This window comes from Tachysurus vachellii, chromosome 12, assembly GCF_030014155.1.
Source record: "Tachysurus vachellii isolate PV-2020 chromosome 12, HZAU_Pvac_v1, whole genome shotgun sequence".
Lineage (NCBI taxonomy): Eukaryota > Metazoa > Chordata > Actinopteri > Siluriformes > Bagridae > Tachysurus > Tachysurus vachellii.
This window is the reverse complement of record NC_083471.1, coordinates 14,032,166-14,055,406: the sequence shown is the minus strand read 5'-3', so window position 1 is coordinate 14,055,406 and position 23,241 is coordinate 14,032,166. Positions and strand designations below refer to the sequence as shown.

The 23,241-nt window shown below is 34.6% G+C and overlaps 1 protein-coding gene across 3 annotated transcripts in view; it reads right to left on the bottom strand.

Annotated features, from left to right (window-relative positions):
* The window catches only part of hip1rb (huntingtin interacting protein 1 related b), a 61,909-nt gene that overhangs the window by 34,161 nt on the left and 4,507 nt on the right, over nt 1-23,241 (bottom strand). The window contains exons 1-15 of one of the 3 annotated variants that reach the window (XM_060884338.1): nt 19,575-19,675; nt 15,757-15,820; nt 15,474-15,616; nt 15,059-15,115; nt 14,877-14,963; nt 14,434-14,510; nt 11,829-11,890; nt 9,482-9,622; nt 9,273-9,330; nt 5,099-5,174; nt 4,242-4,394; nt 2,195-2,250; nt 2,035-2,107; nt 337-520; nt 132-220 (exon numbers count right to left, since the gene is read on the bottom strand). In XM_060884338.1, the coding sequence (XP_060740321.1) occupies nt 132-220; nt 337-520; nt 2,035-2,107; nt 2,195-2,250; nt 4,242-4,394; nt 5,099-5,174; nt 9,273-9,330; nt 9,482-9,622; nt 11,829-11,890; nt 14,434-14,510; nt 14,877-14,963; nt 15,059-15,115; nt 15,474-15,616; nt 15,757-15,820; nt 19,575-19,634 (1,380 nt within the window). In that variant the 5' untranslated portion in view covers nt 19,635-19,675. Of the gene's footprint in view, nt 1-131; nt 221-336; nt 521-2,034; nt 2,108-2,194; nt 2,251-4,241; nt 4,395-5,098; nt 5,175-9,272; nt 9,331-9,481; nt 9,623-11,828; nt 11,891-14,433; nt 14,511-14,876; nt 14,964-15,058; nt 15,116-15,473; nt 15,617-15,756; nt 15,821-19,574; nt 19,676-23,241 lie in introns of those variants that run through there. The other 2 variants (XM_060884336.1, XM_060884337.1) reach the window with 2 other exon arrangements.

Here is a 23,241-nt window from a genome sequence, read left to right as displayed (position 1 = left end):
GCATGCATGTGCACACACGTACATACACAAAAATCAGCCCCCCCCCCCCCCAAAAAAAAATAAATAAATAAAGAACTCAAATAAAAAATAAATAAATAAATAAATAAATAAAGAATAAAAAAAGAACCAACCTTCCTGAGCAACTCTGCATGGTTGGCTACCAACTCTGCATGTTTTTCCTTTAGCTTATTATAGCGTAGCTCTGTAGCTTGGGACCTCTCTGATGATAAATTAGATAGTATTATTTTATTACAACAAGTTTGTGTATTACTGACAGCATACATTTTTCAGTGACATAGGGTTTTATAAGCCATTTTAGAAGCAAGTTAAACTCACTGTCAGCTTCCAAAAATGTAGACTGCATTGTCTCATATTCTGCATTGAATCTTTTTAAAGTCTCCAGTTCCATACGAAGTTGCTCATTCTCTACAAGAGCACGCTGTTTTTGCACCCTCTGCTCCTCCAGCTCTGCCTCTAAACTGTTGATCTGTGATTTCAGTTGAGTTATATATCGCTGAGCCTACATTAGGAAGAGACATAGGAATGTTATACGCAAAGATATACATACATGTACATAGTATCTACCAAAGGTTACTAATTACTGAATACGTAGGGTGTTCTGATTTGCTTCAAATCCAAAATAAATTGCTTTAACATTTGTAGATTATTTTTTAAACAGTTTGCTGCAGTTTGTTTTGTTTACTTGTCATCTATTCAGAATTTAACTTAAAGTCTAAAATATATAGACCAGGTTTGCCATGTTTGAAATTATAGCTTTGAGAAGTCTGTGTATGCTTTTCCAGCACTTTGGTTGAATTTTGTGCCATCCCTTTTTACAAAATTGTCTACAAAGGGCCCCTCTCACAAGTTGAAAATCTTCGTCTAGTCAAAATAAAAGTTTCCTGGCTGATGAGATAAAATTTTGTCTAATATGCCATGGTACGTTCATGTCTCTTTTTAGATTTCCTTTATAGGTAAATGCCCCAGGACTACTTGCAGAGAAGCAGCCCACATCATGAAAGACTATAGGATCATACACATGGTCAGCAGAATTACTGTGAAAAGTTTTTGTTTTGTCTGTTGTTCCAAGAGATTTTTGTATAAATTCTCATTTGCAAATTGAAACTGTCTGTGCTTCCATTTTAGCAGAGGAGATTTGTGTATGGTGTTGAAACAGTTCACTGCATACTGGGCTGTGTTTTAGGTTATTCTACAACTTATTTGTTTACTGTTGCCTTTATTCAGGAACCTTCCACCTGCACATTCAATCAATTGTACTAGCAAGGACGTTTATGGTCTTTGCTATTGCTCTGTAGCTTTTTCCATCATTAATTAATTTTGTCTGTAAATCTAGTAAGTGGACAATCAAAGCTTTTCAGAGTAGCTTTTGTCATATATATGCAGAAATATAGGAATTTCTAAAGGGTTCACAAACTTTCAAGCAACACTGTAGCTGCCCAATCACATGGCCATAGCACAAAAAAAACAAAACATGAGAATTCTGGTTTTGGCTCACACTGAATGCAGTACCAGGAAACATGGTTTACTGCTTATATATGTTAAACTTAGTGCTAATAGTCCCCCCGGCTTTCTACTGGCAAAAGTTTGATTTTAGCGTTGTGTCTTAGTGTGACAAGGATGCTGGCTCTCTGTCACCTTTTGGGTTGTGTTTTTGGTCATGGCCAGTGACGAAGAAAGAAGAAGACCATTTTCTGATCATGGGCATCAGAGCATGATAAAAATCACCCCTGAATTTTTCGTTTATATAGTCATACTGTAGTTGCATCTATAACTAGCATTTTCCTTTTTACTGGTGTGACAGTTAATCAGTCTTACCCATTTCTTGTTAACCCTGAAAAACAAGCTAAAGAAATATGGCTCAAAATTGCTGCAGATGAACACAGTTCACAAAGACAAGGAAGAACATGGTTTAAATAGACTAATTATTTAAACCATGTTCTTCCTTGTCTTTGTGAACTGTGTTCATCTGCAGCAATTGTGAGCCATATTTCTTTAGCTTTTTTTTTTTTTTACCTCAGCTTTGATCTTCTCAATTTCAGCTCGAAGTAGCTCTATTTCATGCTTCAAGCTGTCAATCTGTAGGTCCCTGAAGAGCAAAGAAATTATATATTTAGAGTGGCTCATTCAAAATAGCTTACTGTAAACAATTGGAAGCAATTGAATATTTTAGTACCTGTCATCAAAGCCATTATTTGGGGGCCCAAATGTCTGATCAAATATGTCAACCTGCTGAAAAAAAAAAAAAAATTGTGAAGCATGTGGAAATGCATGGATGTCATACAAAAAAATCTTGCACTGTTTGTTCTACTTTCAAGTCAGAATACCAGTCAAGATTTAAAAAACAAGTTTCAGTTTTTGCACGATATGCTCCTAGACCAGGGGTCGGCAACCTTAAACACTCAAAGAGCCATTTGGACCCGATTCCCACAGAAAAAAAAAACACAGGGAGCCACAAAACCCATTTGACATCTAAAATGAGGATAACACTGCATATATCGTTTTTTACCTTTATGGAAAGTATAGAAACAACTGTAGTGTGTTGCATTTATGAAATCAATGAACTGCTACCGAGTAAACAAAATTTTATTTCTGCAGGCAAACAAAAATATTTTGAACAGTTTGAACTAACCTTAACAAAAAAGAAGCTGGGTTGAAGGTTACTTTCAAATAAAATGTACAATGTCTAATTGAGTCCTCTTTGTATTCATGACATCAAAATTTTAACTTGCTGGCTGCAGCAAACCAAAACTGCGTCTGCTTCTGTGTGTCGGATTTCGCAAGTCGGCAGTTATGACGCATATTTTGAGTGACAAACAAATTAAACACGGTTTATTTTAATGTTACAAGAGTATCATAATCTTAGAATTAATTTTTTTTTTTTTAAAAAACTAACTAACTAAAATAAAATAAATTTAAATTAAATAATTATTTTTACCCACTAATTGATTAATGATCTGAAAGCATTTTAGATTATCTTGTATAACATTCTCTGTTGCAAATGACACCAAACCAAACGCTATCTAGAGATGCAACTGAGGACTTATCCAGTTGAACATGCCTATATAGAGTGGCAAGATCAACACTTGAGTTATTATAAAATTCATAATAATGTCAAAATAAATAAATAAACAAACTAACACAGCAGTCCCCACTGAGGCTCACAGATCATTTGCAACTCTAATGCAACCAAAAATTGATGTCATGGCACTGTAAGATTAAATATTGCCTAGTGAGAGGCAACAAACTGCACTGTAATCTAGCTAGCAAGTTAAATTAAGGCTGTAATACTTACTTGTTTATACAGGCCACTGATCTTAGATCTGGTTTCTTCAGACACATTTATAATTAACTTAAGTTATCCTTAAGCCTCTCCATACATGAATGCAATTTTTGCTTTTTTTGCTTTGGATGACTTACAGATATGAGCTAAAACTATGTCCTGAGCAATGCTCAAAGAACAAGCTATGACATTCACCTAATGAAACTCTTGTAACACCAAGTAAATGAATGGGTAAGATCAGTGAAAATCAGTCTCTTCAAGTCCTGCCTGAACACCCAAATACCATCGACATTTCTAACATATCTTTGTATGATGCTGTCTCCTTCAAAAGCTCCTCTGTACAAAAAAATATTTTTGTAAACTTTTCACTAATAGTATTGTATTAATGTATTTAATATTGGCATCAATGACATTCAGTAGTTGTTTGAGTACATTTACATTCCAGAATTAAAATTTTAGTCTGAAATACTGATGTTACTTCAGACTGTCAGCAGCACTAGACAGCATACTCACTCAAGAAACAACCTTTAGTGAAAGTTCAGAATTTTGTACAACTAAGATATGCCTATTTTTGGTTAAATCCATCGCAGAGATCTAAAGATCAATGTGCGTAATTTCCCTATAAACTACTCTATAAAGAGTTGTAACTCAACTCTGAATATGGCCCTATGTGTTTTTATTATTATTTGTGATTATTATTCAAACTGTTTGTAAATGGTTACAGTTGTTGTACAATAGTAACAGTATTACCCCTTTTCTGGTTACATGTAGGGTACATACATTTCTGTATAGCTTTAAAGATTAAGCATTCAAAAAAGAAATAATGAAATAACTAGAAATAATAATCTAATTTAAATGAAGCAGAAGTTTACATTTGTTTTAGACATCCATGCTCTTAGAATGACGCAAGAACTTTGCGTATTTTGATTAAAAAGCTCACCTGAGGCTGGGAAGCCATGCTGACTGAAGCCTCACTGACATCTATTAGCGGTTCAGGCTCATCATCCTCCTCAGGCTCCTCCTGATCTGGGATAATAACCATGGGCTTCACATGCTCTGCTAGTGCAGATGCCCGAAGGAAGTTTGGAGGGGACTGAAGGCAAATAATTTATTAGATTGACAAGCTTCCAGATCAGATTCTGTAAAACTGTGGAAAACATATTCTCTAAATTGATCATTTTATGCTGTTTAGCATCAAATCGCCCATTAGTTTTCAGCAAAGTCTGGTAAAAAGTACAGGAGCATTAAATCCAGAAACCCAGCATCTGGAACAGCCTGTACCCCTGTCAAATGCCTTTTTCTTTTGTCTGAAAAGTGGCCTGTTACAGAATATGTTGCTTTCATTACTGATATACAATTTTCTTACTGATAAACATTTTTTAAATGTTACAGTTACTTTACATGTTTTGTTTTGCTAGAAAAAGTGTTTAGACATTAATGTTTGAAAATCTAAGATGTTTTTGTACTGGCTCACTAAAATAAAAGACATAAAAGGAACATCCATTTATTTTTAGCAATATTTTACCTTTTACTTGTACCTTTACATACCAAGCTGCCATTACATTAAAACCACCTGTCTAATATTGTGACACCAAAACAGCTCTGACCAATCAAGGCATGGATGCCACAAGACCTCTAAAAGTGTGCTAATTATTTTAATAAATGCCAGTGAGTATGACAAGATGCTTGGAAGCATCTGCACTTCCTTTGTGTCTCCCCATTGTGGTTTTCATTTAATTTGTCACACACCTATATACGAACATCAACACACACAGAATTTTTTAAATTGTTTCTTACATCAGGTAGTTTTGGAATCTGGATAAGCCTTTTGAAGTATACCATGTCTCTTGCTTTATTAAAAAATGTCTTCAGACTGAAAAAAAGCACAAATAAATGTTAAAACACATTGTTTTGATCTTAAAAATATCATAACATGCTTATGTGGTTTCATTTTTGTAAACCAGTGTAACAAGTTTAAACCATGTGCTTGTTGTCATAAAACCCGTAAGATTTACTAAACTATGTCAATTAGCTTGTCACCAGAATAACTTGCATGGACTTAATATGGAGGATCGAACATCTAACATAGCAGTATTTCGAAAAAAATAATATCCTCAAAATTTAGCTGACTTATAAGAAAAGGGGAAAGGAACAAATAATACCCTGCTATAATGATCATATTTGCACCTTATGAAAAGATAACCCAAAATTAGCATGAATGGCATGTTTCATGTTTAATTTGTTAGTATACCAAATGGCATAAAAGCACAAAAAGTCTCTTACTGCTGCAAGATCAAAAGATAGAGAAGAGATAAAAGATAGAGAAAAGATAAAAAGATCTAATCTATATTCTTATTTAATGAAATAGCAAATTTAACTAGGTTGTCAAACATATGTGTTTGAAGTATACTTGTAATTTTCAAACTTCTAAATATTATAAAGTAAAAACAATAAATGTGAAGACAATGAATGGGGCATCTAACGATGATGAAAACAATATAACCACATCAAGTTATGATGATCACTTTTCATTTTTACTTATTTCCTGCTTTACAAAGATTAGCATGTATAACATTTACATATACATTTTCTTATACATACACACTATTTGCAGGCCTATAAAAAATAATGAACTCTTCTCTTGGTACTGGCTATGTTCACAAGTCCTATAAACTAGCAGTTATCAAACCACTCATAAAATTAAAAATCTGTACTCTACCTATGTTGACTGTCCATCTACAGGCCAATACCAAGCGTCCCTATTACCTCTGTGTTCTTACATGCATAGAAATCATATTCCTGAAATCTTAACCAGATGATTATACACCTGATTAATAAAACTGAAGAATGTGTAAAGGAAAAAAAAACTTGATGATGAATAAAGTCCTCCTACTCAGGACAGAAATACTTCTGTTAGGACTACAGGCAACTAGAAGGAAGCTTTCAGATTCTATGGCTTTCAGTTACATAATGTGCAGTAGTCCTCTGTTCATACCATCTCTGACCTTAAAGGTAGAATCTCAGATGTTTGAAAGCCAATGTTGACATATAAAATCACCAAAACAAACACGCCCCTAACCCAAATGGGTCCCACTCCTGTATTGATGGCTCCGCCCACACATACATACGCAACCCAGGCAACTACTGGAAAGAAATGTGTCTATCATAGCTGAAGGGAAGAACAATACGATTGCAGATAAACAAACAAGCAAAAATGACACACAAGCATAATCATGCAAAGGACGACATATATTAGTTCTGTGAAACAAAGCAAAACCAACGTTACTCACCTATTGAGAAGGAAAAAAGCAACCTCTGCAACTTAAGTAAAGTTGGCCGCATATTCACAGATTGGAGTTTCCCCGAGTCAATAACTCCTGAGATAAACGCTGTTACTAGCAAAACGCAGTTGTAGCTGCCTCTCTACAATACTACGATAGAAAAGAGGTGTTATTTGTGTATTAACAGCGTTTAGCTCAGGAGTTATTGATTCAGGAAATTCATCATACACATAAGATCATGCACTTAAAAAAAATCTTTAAAAACAGGGATTACAAGTGACCGTCAGATTTTTACATCACTTAGAAATAAAGTTGTAAATCAGATCCGTAAAGCTAAAGCAAATTTCTTTATTGAGATAATTAAAGGGACAAATGGAAATGGAAAATTAATATGGGAAAATTTAAATGATCTGTTAGGATGAAATAAAGGTGTAAATTACAAAGATCTGCAACTTCAAGTTAAAGGTATGCTAATTGATAATTTAGTCATCAATAGCTTTAACAGATTCTTTATTAGGTCAGTTGAGGATTTGACAATGCATTTTAAATGCCCAGACATCCCATATAAGCCTCTAGATGCTAATAAACCAATATTTAGTATACAGGATATAGCTGTCCCTGACGTAAAAATAATTTCATCTCTAAAATGTTCAAAAGCCAGAGATACTTTTGGTTTTACTAATGATCTTTTAAAAATCCATAAAGATGCTCTTATAAGCCCAATTGCACACCTGATAAATCTATCTATAAAACAGGGAATAGGGCCCTCAACATGGAAGACTGCTAGGGTTATCCCAGTCTTTAAGGCTGGTGATAAGACAAAACCAGAGAATTTTCACCCAATAAGCATTCTACCAATAATTTCAAAAATAGCTGAAAAATGGGTTGCCTCACAGTTAATTGAACACTTAAACAGTGGTGATACCCCTCTCCATCCAATGTAGTTTGGCTTTCGCAAACAACACTACAGAAACAGGCACTAAATTGACTTATTTTAATTTCTCTGAAAGAGCACATTGTTGGATGCAATTATATTTGACAGACAGAAAACAAGCTGTACAAATAGGAAATTCACAGTCATCACACATGGAGTCCCACAAGGCTCAATACTGGGGCCGATTTTATCCAGTCTCATGTTAATAACCTACCAAATGTCTGTTCAAATATCAAAATACAATTATACACTGATGATACAGTATTGTATACTCACGCAAAAACAAAACAAGAAGGTGCTGCAATACTTTCTGGGGATATGGTACCAGTGTCCCATTGGCTCCGAAACTCATGTTTACATCTGAATACTACAAAAACTGTCTACATGTTCTTCTCATGGCAGCCAGTAGAGGGGCCAGAGCCATCTGTCTTAGTCAGTGGAGAGAGACTAGATGTGGTACAACAATTTAAGTATCTTGGTGTGGTTTTTGATTCACATCTGACATTTAAATAACATGTAAAAAAAAATCTCAAATATTATAAAATGTAACTTGTCAAATTTCCAACATATAAGGCCTTTTCTTACTGATGAGTCAGCAAAGGCTTATATGCATGCAATGATATTTACCCACATAACTTACTGTTATACAACTTGGTCTCATGCAACCGAGAGCATCTTAAAACCCCTCAAGTCTCTCTTCGAGAAAGCACTGAAAATTCTAGACAGGAAACCTATACATTTTCATCACTGTAATATTCTAAGTAAATATAATATTCTAGATCGTGACAATTATCAGACGTTTTTGGATGTCTGTCTCATTTTTAAAGTTTTGAATGGGCTTGTCCCGTCACCATCAAGAGACTTTATATAAAAAAAAACTAACATTAAAGTAAACACTAGGGCATTAACCAGAGGAGACTGTAATGTACAATGGCGCAGAACTAAATTTAGCCAAATGGTGGTGTCTATCAGAGGCACACAGTCTTGGAATACATTACCAACCCAAGTTAGGAATTGTGACAATTACTTAACCTTTAAAAAAAACCTTAAACAATGGCTGAAATCAAACCAGCGATGTACCCATATGTAAATCATTTTCTTATTGGATGTCAATTCATAGTGGCCTTTTAACTTCGGATGAAGTTATGAAATTTAGCTACGGATGAAATTCAGCTATTGTGCTAATTCTGGCATATTTACACTGATGCTCATTACTGATTTGTTGATTAATGTGCACTGTCCTAATTCAAATAAATAACTAAATAAAATGAATAAATAAAATAAATGAATATGTGAATATGCGGCTAACTTCCCGCTCCTTCAGTTCTCTCCAGCGCTGGAAAGCTGATCCTATATTAACACGGGTCTTACTTCTTGCCTTATCGTAACCTTTCTAACCTTTCTTCGCTTTCTTTCTTTGTTTTTTATCCTCCATGTCAATGTTAAAACCGCTTTCTGTTAATGTCACACATGCACACTGAACACTCTCTCCACCCATACTGACAAGACACGCCCCTTTCTGCTAATTGGCTACACGTTTGTTTTGATTTTTGTTTTGTTTGGTGGCCCAACACAGTTTTCTGAAGCATTTCTCAAACATCGGAGACCCTACCTTTAATAGGGTTAATATTCATGAATGCATCTGTTAACTTTGTGTGTTTTACAGATTATTGGTCCAAAAAACAGAAAAACAAAACAAAACAAAACCAAAATAAAGCTTTAAAATAGATTACTTCTGTTCAGCTAATATACTTGCCTGTGGAACTGATCATGGAACCGTTCACGATGGCCCTGGAGTGTATCAGCTGGTAGACCTGAAGATCAAAACATGTATATTAACACATCTCTTGCTACCTATTGAATCACATCCAGCAAAGGACAAGAAAATTAGTTACAAAATCAATAAAAATATAACAAAACATTAATTTGAATTTAAATTCACGAAAGGTACAAAAAAAGGCTCACAGGCATGCAACTTGAATAGTAGCTTGACTGTGTAGTGATAGAGGTGACTACAGTCCTGGATGACCTGAATCAGTGGTGCTAGTTTACACTGTCCTGCTGTGTAGGTTGAGATGGCAATGGAGGAATTGAGCTGTCGTAGGACTGTGAAAAAACAGAAAACACAAAAAATAGATTTAAAAAAAATAGATAACAGTTGTAGCTCATCAACAGGGGCATTGCAGCTTCAAATTGCTTCATATTAAATCTTCTTTAATTTCTTATTCAAAAAGCCATATTTACAGTACTATGCAAAATTTTCAGGCAGGTGTGAAGAAATGCTATAATGTAAGAAGACATTCAAAAATATCCAAAGTGCAAAATGCAAAGTGAGTGAACAGAATTAAAATCTAAATCAAATCAATATTTGGTGTGACTACCCTTTGGCTTCGAACCAGCATCAGTTCTTACACTTGCACAAAGCCAGGTATTCTGTATGGTCAGATTAACTTATTGCATGAACAGGTGTTAATGATCATCAATTTCATATTTAGGTTGATACACAGTCATTAGCTGAAACAGAAACAGTTGTGTAGGAGGCTTACCACTAACACGTAAATGTGGGACACCCATTTTCTGTCTGTCAGGGAGGCATATGATTGGCCCCAAATTTATTCTGCAGCAGGACAATAGAATCGAACTTTCAGCCAATGTTATTGAGAACTATCTTCAGTGTACTGTAGAACACAACAAGAATTCCTGGAAGTTTTGATTTAGCCCCCACAGATCCCTGATCTTAACATCTTTTCTGTTTTGGATTATCTGAATACACAGAAAGAGGCTTACATCCACAGTAAATCTGTGTTTAGTTCTCCAAAGATGCTTGGAACAACCTACATGCTGAAACTGTGTGCAAGTGTACCTAGAAGGACTGAGGGTTGTCACACGAAATATAGTTAATTTGTTTATTTACTTTCCATTTTCTTAACCCATCTGGACACCTCGGAACCATTTTCTGGCCAAATCTTTGTCTGTGTTTCAGCTGGAGGGACACTTTTTTGGAAAGAGGATTTAAAATTTTTCACCAGGTCTATAATTTTATACCCTTTCGTGTAGTATGTGGCTGAAAACAGCCACTATAATAAACAGTTATAAAAATATATCAGATTAATATTTTTATTTTGAAGAAATCTGTTAACCAACCTCAGTTCTAATCAAAAATATAAAATTATAAAATGTTTTTTTTTACTTTTTAATTACCAATTTAATAAGTGATGTCACTAATTTGAATAAAATGAATTATTTTTAATATAAAAAAGTGAACTGGATTTTTTTTTTCTTCCTTTTTTCACATTCTTGGATATATCAAAGATTACTAATAATATTGGCCACCTTTTGGTTAACAGTAACCTTTACTCAGCAGAGGGAATTATTAAAAAGCAAAAATGCATGATTTTTTTTCATGTCATGGCCGTGCAATGAAAAAATGTGGTTATAAATGGCAGACAATGGGGCCACAATATGTAAATGAGGTAGAAAAAAATCTGGTGCTGCACAAAAATTAAATGCATAAAAGCCAATGCTGTTAGTAATCTTAGTAAAGGTAGTTTCGATTAGAACTGAGGTTGATTAAAAGATTTTTGCAAAATAAATTTTTTTCTTACTTAAGGTCATTTTTTCACACCTGGCTAAACTATACATACTATACACTATATGTATTGCACAGTACTATACATCTCTTTGGAATGTAGAAAAATCATGGTACAGCTAACTCATTGCCCAATTGTCAAAAAAAAAAAAAATGATTGAATTTCTTTTTGCCATTCTTAATAAATTTATCATATTTAATTCAAAAGGTTAATTGCAATGTGTCTGTGAAGTACAGAACCATTTCTAGTATATGCTGTTAAGACTGGGAGAAGGAACAGCAGATTATGGAGTTGATAATGTCCATACATCAGAAATATGTGTGATATACTCTTTTCTATATACCCCATGCCTAAAAAAAACTTATATTGGCATTGACTTAGTGGTTGTTTACCGAGACATCCAAATTCAGAGATTACAAAGAACCCCATTTGTGGTTGTTAGGTTATAACATGTACAGTATATGACATTTGTCAGGGTATAGATTGTAAGCTTTAAATTCATTTACAAGCAATGCATCACAAACGTTAAACATATATATTAGCCAATGTTCAATATAAAAATAATAGTTTATTAATTTACTAGTCTTAAAAGATCTAAAGAAAGTCTTGTTATCTTAATAATCTTTTTATTAAGGAACTGTATAATTATACTATTAAATGTAGCTGTGTTTCCAAACTTATGTGGGCAAGTGACCAATAAATTCAAATACAGGAATACTCACCTGACTCAGCAAGACGTAGCTCTGTGTCCATGTAATCAAACACTTCAACTGTGAGCTGAAAACTGAGTACAGGAAACAAGGTCAGCTTAGGCACACGCATTTTAAGCTGTATAGATTTGTCAGCTTAACCAGCCATTTTTTTTTTAGTCGTGGGTGAATTGACAACTTAATTTTACACATTTAAAGTCTACATGATCTGTTTTAGAGTGCATATTATGTGATTAAAAAAAATTGTCAGTTGCAATAAAAGATACTCAAACATGGAAACACATTTTTTTTAACCACACTTTATTTCCTAGTCCAGCCCTACACAATTGCATACATGAATATTATTGGTTTACTTATATGTTTCTCATTATTTCAGTACTTAAACTGAAATAAAATACTGAATTGGCTATTTTACAATAATCAAATGTAAAGTTTTGGTGTGCCTGTGCCACTGTAATATTGGATTCCTGGCCTAAAGGAGTAGGATTCAATTTAAAGTAAACAGACTGCTACAGGTAAGTGATAGTGCAGAGAAATTTTTAACTCTACATGAAGAGCTTGTGTTTTATGTAACTTTAGATGTTAGTTCTCTATATAATATTTACTGACAGAAGACTGAGCAAGAGGACTACAAGGCAGAGCTCTTACAGCTGGAAGAGTGAGCCAGACTTCAGTGGAATTACAACGGCAGACTGTACAGTACAGCAAAATCTACAAACTAATTTAATGATACTCGAATTTGTGTATGCACCATCAAGATTAAGCAAATCATCTGCATGTAGTTTGTCTGCAAATAGACTAATCAGATGTCAAAATAATTTTAGTAAAGGGGCATGGGTACTGGCTGCTTTGTGGGGATAGAACTGAACAGTGCAGACAATGAAGATGAGAGGGAAGCTTATAAAATAATCCATTACATCCTCTTCATGTTGAACTGAGGCATGTTAGGAGCATGTACATGTATCAGCTTTTCTTTGATATTGCTCCCCTGACTAGTGCTGCTGTGTCAACTGAAATTTCCCCTTACAAGAAATTATAAATAAATAATAAATTAAAAGATTACTATTAATAATACATGGAAAATACTAGTTAATAAAACTTGGAAAGCTCTATCTTAAAGACATTCCTGGAAATGCATTAAAGTTATGTTTAACATAAAGACTTGTATATAATAATTTCTATTTTTTTTTTGTTTTCTGGCAGCTAATAAAAAGTGTTCTGCAGGAGTAATAAAAGGTTCTACAGTGATGACTCGAGAAACGAGGCTAAAAAAAAAAAAAAAAAAAAAAATTTTGGGCTTGAGATACGAGCAATTTTTTGAGATACGAGCATCCGAGCCGCGCCGCCAAAACAAAGATCCCCAACAACCACGTGTGCTCTGTTTCCCCCGCCTCAGCTTCCCACGTCTCACTTGGTTAAAGCCGCCTTTCCACTGCACACGACAAACGACGCCCGATAAACAGGAAGTCATTCATTTCCTATGGAGAGTCGCAAAGGGGCTGCGTGAGGTGCCGACCATCTGCGTATCCGTAATTTTCGGATCCGTTTTAATCGTTGGATCCGTTAAAAAAATTTAACTTGTGCAACTACACCGCATCCGATATGCCGACCGGACAGGTTTTCATTAAAACGACCAGCAGATGTTAGTGAGGAAAGAGTGACAAAAAAGACAAAAACAAGTGAAGAGAAAAGCGATGAAGAAAATTGTCAAATGAGAATTTATTAGATGATATGCATACAGTTAGTGTTGGCGGTATGGTTCTGTTCTGGGCTAAAATCCACGCGCCCGTCCATGCGCATGCATGGACAGAGCGGGGAGAGCAGTGAAAATAGAATAAACCCCCTGTATAACAGAACCACTAATCATGCATAGTATTAGATATGCTCGCTTACACGTTTTTGGAAAGTAATAAATGAATGAATTGATAAATAAATAATTAAATAATTAGAGAGAGGGAGAGAGAGAAAAATATGTGGAGATTTATGACGTAAACTGGTACAACGTATCAGTACAACGTTGTACAACGGTACAACGACGTGGCCTGCCAGAACTAACGCGATGCTTGATTTAAGTTCGTTAATTTTAGTGAAGTTTAGTTAAGTTCCATTTAAGTGTAAAGTAGCATTAAGAGTGTACAGTAGCGAGTAAGTGAACGAAAGCAAAAGTGTACGTACGAGACAAAACTCCTCCTGTTTACTCCTCCCTCAACCTCCGTGCGCATCTTCCGTAAAGTAGAACCAGTTTATTTTTTTAACTTTCTCTTTTACTACTGTATGTTTTTATACAATATTTGTCATTTATAAATACAGGTACTGTAGATTTTTCATATTTAAAAAACAAACAAAACAACTGGAGTGGAATTTTGCGAGCTGGAACAGATTAATGGGATTTCAATTCATTTAAACGGGGAAAATTGTTTTGAGATACGAGCAATTTGAGATACGAGCAGTCACGGAACGAATTAAACTTGTATCTCGAGGCATCACTGTATATTAAATTTTTCTAATCAATTCAGTTCTGTGTTCAAAATATTTATAGCAATTAAGTTCTGAATTTTTTTTAAACTGAATATCATCCTAGCCATAGTTTTTACAAGGAAAAATCGCTATCGCATACACATTGTTGATGTCTGTTCCTGCTGTGCGCTCTAGAACTTCATCTGTGGCTTCCAGGTTGGCTCGGATTTCAGGATGCTACACAAAAACAAAGGTTTCTTACAGAACATAGCATATTCATTTGCTTTACATAAAGCAGCATGGCCTGATTGTCTCATGCACATTCATTTACTACATAGTATTTTCTGACTGTACTCACTTATTAAATAATAATCTAATAATAATAAAATAAAAAAAAATGTAGCTTATAACGAATGCTTTTACATTTAGCACAATGTGAGATGGAGAGCTAATGTATACTACATAGCTAAAGCTTGTAAAATGCAAACAGTCATACTAAAGTGATATTTCTGTGTGTGTGTGTGTGTATATATATATATAACATTTATGCTGATCAGGTTTAAAGTCATTTGAATCTACAAAAACAAAAAGATTGTGTCTTACTGCAGTATGGAATGTTAATTTACAGCAGATGAGCTTGGTATATAGAGAAACAAGCTGTCCATATCCATATTTATCTCTGATAGTTCCCTGGGAACAATATTAAACAATCATTAATATGATCCTATAGAAGATAGAAGACAACTTTCAGAGACAAAATCAGAAGATAAAATTATTTAACTCACCCATAGTGTTCCAGTCTCTGTAATATCACTGTAATGTCGCATACAGTCTTGTAGAGTCTGTTGAATATTTTAAAACTTCATTTCAGACATTTACATTTAAAGTACTGGGACTCATACAGTATATCATGCTGGATACAAACAGCTTTTTTTGGTAATTTAAACAAGAGGTTTTTTAATTCATGAAAAGCCCATAATATTTAAGGAAAAAAGTTTGCATCTTACTTGTGCTCATGAATGTGTGTAGATTTACACATAACAAGAATAATGAATGAAAACTTAAATTCATTTGAAACTAGCCAAGCTCCCCTACAAAAATGGTCAATACAAGGAAAGCAACACCCTGAATTCTGAAACAATAGGATACTACAGGGCTTCCTCAGAAATGTCCTACTTTCAGTAAAAAGAAAAGACTTACATTTGGGTGGCCATCACGTAGAACTTTATGTAAAACGTGGCAAAACTTCCAGCTAAGAATGGCATTACTGGACAAAGGTAGCCCAATAGCATAAGACCAGAAAGTGTGTGCACCCTTTTCCCGGTGAGTCCCCAGGATAATCCCTGTATTCAAAGTCAAGGTCTACAATACAATACAATGGTAACAGAGGACAGCCTATGTTCCATTTGATTTTACATGTACCAGCTAAATTATGTAATATACTTAACTTGGTGAGACTGACTGAAGATAGTTCAAAGGATACTGCGGACGTGTTTCTCCTTCACTGGTGTCTCAGTGGAGTTAATGGCTTTACTGATGCTGCTAAGCTGATGAAAAGAGAAATAAAATGAAATATTTATTGATTTATTGACAAATGATACAACATTACAAAATGTGCATAAGTGCAATTTTTACTTCTCAGAAAAGCAAACAATTTGTTAATGTTAAACAAAAATATGTTTTGTCCAGTCTCTTTAACAGGAACACCTGTACACGTTCCTAACAGGAGAACTGACAAAATCTATAGAAACTGAAATCGCTTTTTGCAACCATGGTGAGCAGAAAAGCATATCAGAATACTTAACACATTAAACCTTTAGGTGGATGGGCTACAGCAGTAGGAGACAACAGTAAGCTATAATTCTGTCAACAAGAATCTGATGCTATCATGGAAGAATGAGAAGAAAAAAAAAACAGGTAATTTTTGGAAACAGGAAACTGTCCAGTTTGGGTGAATTTGTAGGTAGGTCTTCACCAGTCAAATGAAGATGGTCAGGAACTCAGCTGTTCAGACATCTAGGACAAGTTCATGCTACCACCTGACAAAAAAAAAAAAAAAAAAAAGTCTGTATACCTACCTTTTACCCTGAGAGACGGTGGGACCATTCGAGCAGTGCTGGTAGATCTGAGGGAGCGATGTGTAGTGCGAGGACTGTTAGGAGCTTTGAGGTAAGAGGGAGTTGGTACATTTTTGGCTTTGTAGGCAAGCATCAGTGTTTTGAATCTGATGCATGCAGCTACCGGAAGCTAGTGGAGGAAGCATTCGCAGTGGGGTGTTTGAAAATTAACTGAAGCTCTTGGGCTTTGTCAACAAGATTTCTTTGCATTTCACTGCTGCCATATGATTAGCTAAATAGATAACTTAATAGATAAATGTGCAGGTGTACTGGTGTTCCTAAAAGCATGGCCATGTCATCCATCCAAGTCATCCATTATCTGGATATTTGTAGAAAAATCTGTGAAATTATTTGTCCCTTTTGTGCTGAAAGCTACTTTTCCTCAAATTGACTCCAAGGTGATTTTATATATTATAAGTGAGCTTGAAATCAAAGAATTTTCACATAGCAATACCATATGCTGACCCTTATATAATGTTTATATAAATGTTTAAATATTTAAATCCACACAGTGTAATGTCAGGAAGATCCACTAGCTGTATTATGTGCCAGTGTAGTGACGGAATGCAATTATTTAGACAGGGACAGTTATATCCTGCCACCATTAATCGACAGTCTAATTGACTAATGAGACACAGCTAGCAAACACAAATTACAAGGCATGTCAAAAAACAATCATATATGTATTACAAATCAGCGCATATACTTGATTAAACATGAAAGGTTTAAAAATGACATTTAATAGATCATTTGTGTTTGCAAGCTGTTTCAAATTATAGCATATTAAAGCCAGTTTGTACTTTGGCATGAAGGTTAGGTAATTAGTAAGGTATCACTGAGTTTTTTAGATTTAATGTTGTGAATCAGCCAAAGGACAAGCTAGTATTTGTTTTCATTTAGGTTATTGCTGCAATAAACAGTAGTTCTACAAGTTGTAATTAGTCTTAAAATTATTAATAAATGCATGCACAATTATTTATAAACTTTATTCAGATTTGTACAAATAAAGACAAAATGTTTTCTTTTTTATTAATCCATCAATTTGATGTTTTTTTTTACAGCCAGTTTATTCCTGCTGGATTGCACTCTTTCTCTTTCTTCTAACAGATTCATAATGATCACATGATGCATGTGATCTAAACCACAACAATAAAATAAAAAATAAAATCTAAAGCAGTGTCATTACATAACATGAAATAGTGGACACTACATTTAAGGGCTTTAACACAAGGTGAATAGGGCTAAATTCACACCGTTAAACTCAGAGTAGCTAAAACAATTTAGAAATACATTCAGAGAGAACTAATTTAAATCTTCAATACTGCCACTCCTTGCTGAGAGGTCACAGCCATAAAATTCTGCTTAGGGCACCCATTGATGACTCCGTTTATAAGTATGCATGCTTTTTTTCCCCTTCAGCACTTTTCAAAATGGCATTATACCAGTGTTATTTTTATTATTAAATTATCATTGTTTTTATTTGCTAGTTGTTTTTCTGATGAACTAATCTGTGTTTTTTAACAAATCTTTGAAGTAAATGAATCGCTCATTCACGTACCTTCACGGACTCATATTTTTCAATTCCTGCCCATTAAAACACATAGCATTGGGTGCAAATTCCAGATTTTTAAAGTCTGCATTTAATGTGTGTGCTGTGAAGGAGTACGGCATTATCTTGACATGTTTAACAAACGAGCGCCTTTCTGAACAATAGAGGGAGACCTACTGCTTCTGTAAATGAATGGTAATTGTTTTTGAATGAAATGAATGAACAGACTAGGTGAACATACAAGGATCTGCTGACTCACTGATGGTGATGCATGTTGTTTGTTCAGTTTATAAATTCAACAAGAAGGGAAAGAAGCCCAAGCCTTGTCCACAAGTGTGCCGTTGTTGTGTTCATATCATAGTTGTGATATGGCACTATTCTATGTCGCTCTGGATAAGGGTGTCAAATCCTGTCAATGTAAATGTGATTGGTTTTACACAAAGGCATCAATACCATAATCTGCTATACATAAATTTGAAAACTGATGGAATTTTTTTTTAATATTAACAAAATTGGTAACAATAAAATCTAGTAAACATTACATTCAAGTATGAATACTTCACCCCATGTGAGCAAGAGTACACAACATTTTGTCATGCATACAGAGACCTGCAAGTAAAAGTATAACTCAGCCATCAGACTAGCATTTAATAATGCCTGGCATAATCCCTTTTTGAGACCACAGGGGGAACATCCTGTACTGATCTCCATCATGCATCAGACATGTACTGTAATACATCTCTGTCTAGTAGGTCGTCCTGATGATGTGCTGAACAAAAATTGATGTAGCAATGTTTTATGACACCCATAATTATAGGAAAGGAAACAATAAAATATATATTTTTTAAATTCAACAATAAAGCTGACTAATATTACAATAGCATCTATTGCAATTACAGCACAGTTCTTGCCCTTTACAATTAGGTTCAAGGTTTTTTCATTTAGGGCAATATGTTTTGAGAGAAAATATTGAATTTCATTAAAGATTTCTTTCTTCTTAGAGTAAAATACACAAACTGTTTCTGTAAAAAAAAATTAAACGACATAAAATGCATTAAACAAGATGTCTTTAAAAGGCTAGTATCAATGCTGTTGGAATCCCAAAACCTCTTTTTTTTGCCTGACCTTCAACAACAACACTATTCCATTAAACTTTGGATAATGCATTGTAAACAAAGGCTAGTTCAATGCTGGATTAGTTATTAACTAAAAAGCAAACAAAGGGCATACATAATTTGTGATGTAAACGCATTTGCTACTAGGAACCCACAAGTTAGCTAATTGAAGATATTAGTTAATTTGGCAAGTTGAATCTGTAATATTAAATAAATAACAAAAAACAAACAAACAAACAAACAAAAAAGACTTGGTATTTTTATATTTGACATAGTTGCACATTTCCTAACTACTAAATTAAACAAAATATTTACTTGGAGTAAACTGTGATATTCCACTATAGTAATAAAAAAGACAATATGCTGGGTGACAGTAGTCCAGGAGTACAAGTAAGAATATATAGAGACACACTGACAAATAAACTAGAACAGCAAGGCTTGAGCATAAGAAAGACAATACAAGAAAAGAAAGCTCCTCTCTATACTGTACATTCTGTTTGCATTTTTTCTCATGGCCTACCTGTTCTTCTCGTCCTTTCATATTCTTTTCCAAACGCCAGGTCCTGTGTGTAATGTGCATATTCTCTGATAGAGCCTTGATGTATTTCAAGACAGTTTATTCTGTTCTTTATCAGCCTAATTCAACAAAATGCCTCTACTCCAACCACATTGGTCGAGGTCTAGCAATTACTCACCTATTAAAATCACACATTGCTGTCACAAATACATTCTCAGCTAATAACAACATGTTTAGTCAGGCTTCTCTCTTAGATAAACAAACAGACTGAAGTTGGTTATGTACAGTGTGCTACAGTGAACTGGGGTGTTTTGATGCTGAACCCCCAATGTGATCATCATCTATCATAGTGAGGCCTGCTAGAATCTCTCACTTACAATGTATACACTTTTAAAACCATGGTAGAATAACATCATAATTAATAATCTTGCTTTGTCTCCCTCAGTCCTTCTTTGTCCCTCAGGCATCAATTAAGTACATTGTGCTGGTATCAAAGGAGCTGCCCTTGAATGGTTTAAATCTTATCTGTCAAACAGGAAGTTCAGTGTTAATATTAGGGAATATACGTCAGAGGTTGCTGTACTATCTTGTGGTGTTCCTCAGGGATCTATTTTTGCTCCCATTCTTTTTACATTATATATGCTCCCATTAGGGTCTATTTTCAGGAAACACGGGCTGTCGTTACATTGCTATGCGAACGACACTCAAGTTTATTTACCCCTAAAACCTAATCTTGATGGGCTGGAAACACTTAGGGCCTGCTTATCTGACGTGAAAGCTTGGTTATCTTTAAATTTTCTCAATTTTAATGAAAATAAAACTGAAATAATAGTTTTTGGTTAAGTTAACTCTCCTAGCCAAATAACACTAGGTAATTTAACTATTTCTGCAAAGCCTTGGGTAAAGAACTTGGGCTTTGTTTTTGATGATGGCTTAAAATTTGATAAGCAGATAAATTCAGTGGTCAAATCCTGCTTTTTTCAGCTTCGTCTTTTAGCTAAAGTCAAACCTGTTTTATCTTTTAATAACTTTGAAAGAATATTTCATGCATTTTTAAAAGGCTAGACTACTGTAACTCATTGTACTACGGGATTAGTCAAACAGCGTTATCCTGATTAAAGATGGTACAAAATGCGGCGGCAAGACTTCTGACATGTACTAAAAAAACGAGACCATATTACTACGTTCTCTGCACTGGTTGCCAGCACGATATCGTGTTGATTTTAAAATTCTTCTATTAGTATTTAAATCTTTAAAGGGTTTGGACCCTCCTTATCTTGCCGATTTACTGACAGAACATCGTCCAGTTGTGTCTCTCCGGTCATCTAATCAGAGACTGCTAGCAATTCCGAAATCAAAGCTGAAAAGTAGGGGTGATCGTGCCTTTTCGGTAGCTGCTCCCAGACTGTGGAATGCGCTGCCTGTTAGCATTAGATTTTCTGCTTCCATGTCGGTTTTTAAAGTTAGGTTAAAAACATACCTTTTTGAATCAGCATATGGTCCAGAATGAAATTCTATTTTACTATTTTTACTTTTTACAATTTTATTGTACTGTATTGTGTGCCTGTGTTCTTCTATGTTTTTTTTTTTTTTTTTTTAATCTATTATTGATATTTTATTGTTTTTTGCATTGATGTAAAGCACACTGGACAACTGGTGTTGTGTGTAGTTGTGCTACAGAAATAAAATTGACATTGACAAGATTCTAATGCTCATTCTGAACATCCATTTAAACACATTTAATATTGTCTGATTTATATAGTCTATATTTGTGAAAGAATAGTGATTTTAGTGTAAGTATCCATAAATCTTCTTACACAACCAGATGAGGATGACTTCCTTTTTTGAGTTACCTCTCAAGAGTTCTTTCTTTTTTAAATAATGATTTCATGAAAAATAAATATATCACACATAGTCTACAAAGAATATGATGCAAGAGAGTGAAAGCCTGAAGATGCAAACAAAATAGTATCCAAATTGTTTGCAAGTGGCAACAAACATTTGCCAACACTGCATATTGATTTACTGTCTTACTGCCAAATTTGTTCTGCAATTAAAGCCTGCCTAAATTGAGTTAAAATAACTGATATAAATAATAAATTAAAAATAATTAAAAATAATAATAAATTCTAATGATATAAATAATAAAATCTTTAATATTGTTAGTGTTGTGACACAAAAGATGGCTGTATAAAGGAGGGTCTTCAAACTCTATTTAATCTGAAACCCTCTTAAAACACTAACTTTTTAAATCTTTTTATCTTAATCTTAATATCAGGTTACGGAGTAAGAAATTCACAGCAAGCAGGATGGTGTGTGTGTGTGGGTGTGTGTGTAAGGGGTTTGCACATGTACAATTAAAAAATGTAGGTTTCATTATTCAAGAACGGAGATGTTTGTCAAGATAAAATGCAGACCAATGACATTCTTACAGTCAGGATAGGGAGACATTTTCAGTCAGGTATTCAACAAGTTGGCACCTTTGGTTGCAGACCACACAATTTATTTGGAAGGCAATAGCATTTATGTAAATAAAGTAAATTAAAATTAAAGTAAATATCTTGTGTGCAATAAATGCAATGAATTGAACTGTGTATATTTTAAAAGATAAGTTGGTTCAGCGCACTCCGTCCAGGGTGTATCCTGCCTTGATGCCCAATGACGCCTGAGATAGGCACAGGCTCCCCGTGACCCGAGAATAGTTCGGTTAAGCAGTAGAAAATTTATGAATGAATGAAAAAGTTGGATCAGCTTGTACTGCCAGTAACATCACAGTGGCTCCATGGTGCTGCTGTATGGGTGTCCATGGAAACCAAGGCCTTACAGGAAGTGTGTGAAATTAGGGGAGGTGGCTAATGAGATCCTTCAAAGAGATGGAGTATGCAGTCAGCATACAGAAAAAAGACACAATAATTATTCTGAGCGAACATATTGAGAGAACATGTTAATAATACTTATGGCTAAAATCAGTAAATCAACACCATTTGGAATAGACATCTCAAAAGATCACATGCTGGATATCACTGATTCAAACCAAATGTATTACTAACAAAACTCACAGTGTAGTGTTAAATAAAGAGATCCCATACTTGAGAGCAGTGTTGAAGTATTTGTACTCCGTTTGTACTTACGTTACTGTACTTAAGTAGAAATTTCACGTATCTGTACTTTTTCTTCGCTATTTAAATTTGTCAACTTTCACTTTTACTTCACTACATTTCCTAGATAATATGTATACTTTTACTCCGTTATATTTCTACTAAGCATCTTCGTTACTCGTTACTACAAAATAAAATCAGAAGAAATGTGTGCGACTGCAATAAGGGAGGTTTGGCGAATCACTGCTCCTAGATTGCATTACGCACACTCAGCACGCTCTATTTCAGCGTAATGTTGCCAAAGGAGGAGGAAGCAAAACTGAAATCGCCATGGAAGCACCTACTGGAGGACCTCCCATTATCATAGACGACCACCCCAACGATAGTCCAAGAAGAGTAAGACTGAATTCTGGCAACTTTGAAAACCAGCTTCTTTTGAAGATGAACAGACACCTTTTCAGTTTCAACTAATGACTGGCGTATTAGTAGCTGCTGGACATAGGTGGCCTGTGTGTGTTTGGGCGAGATGGTGACCTGGGGAGGTAAGCCCTACAAATGCTCATACCACATGA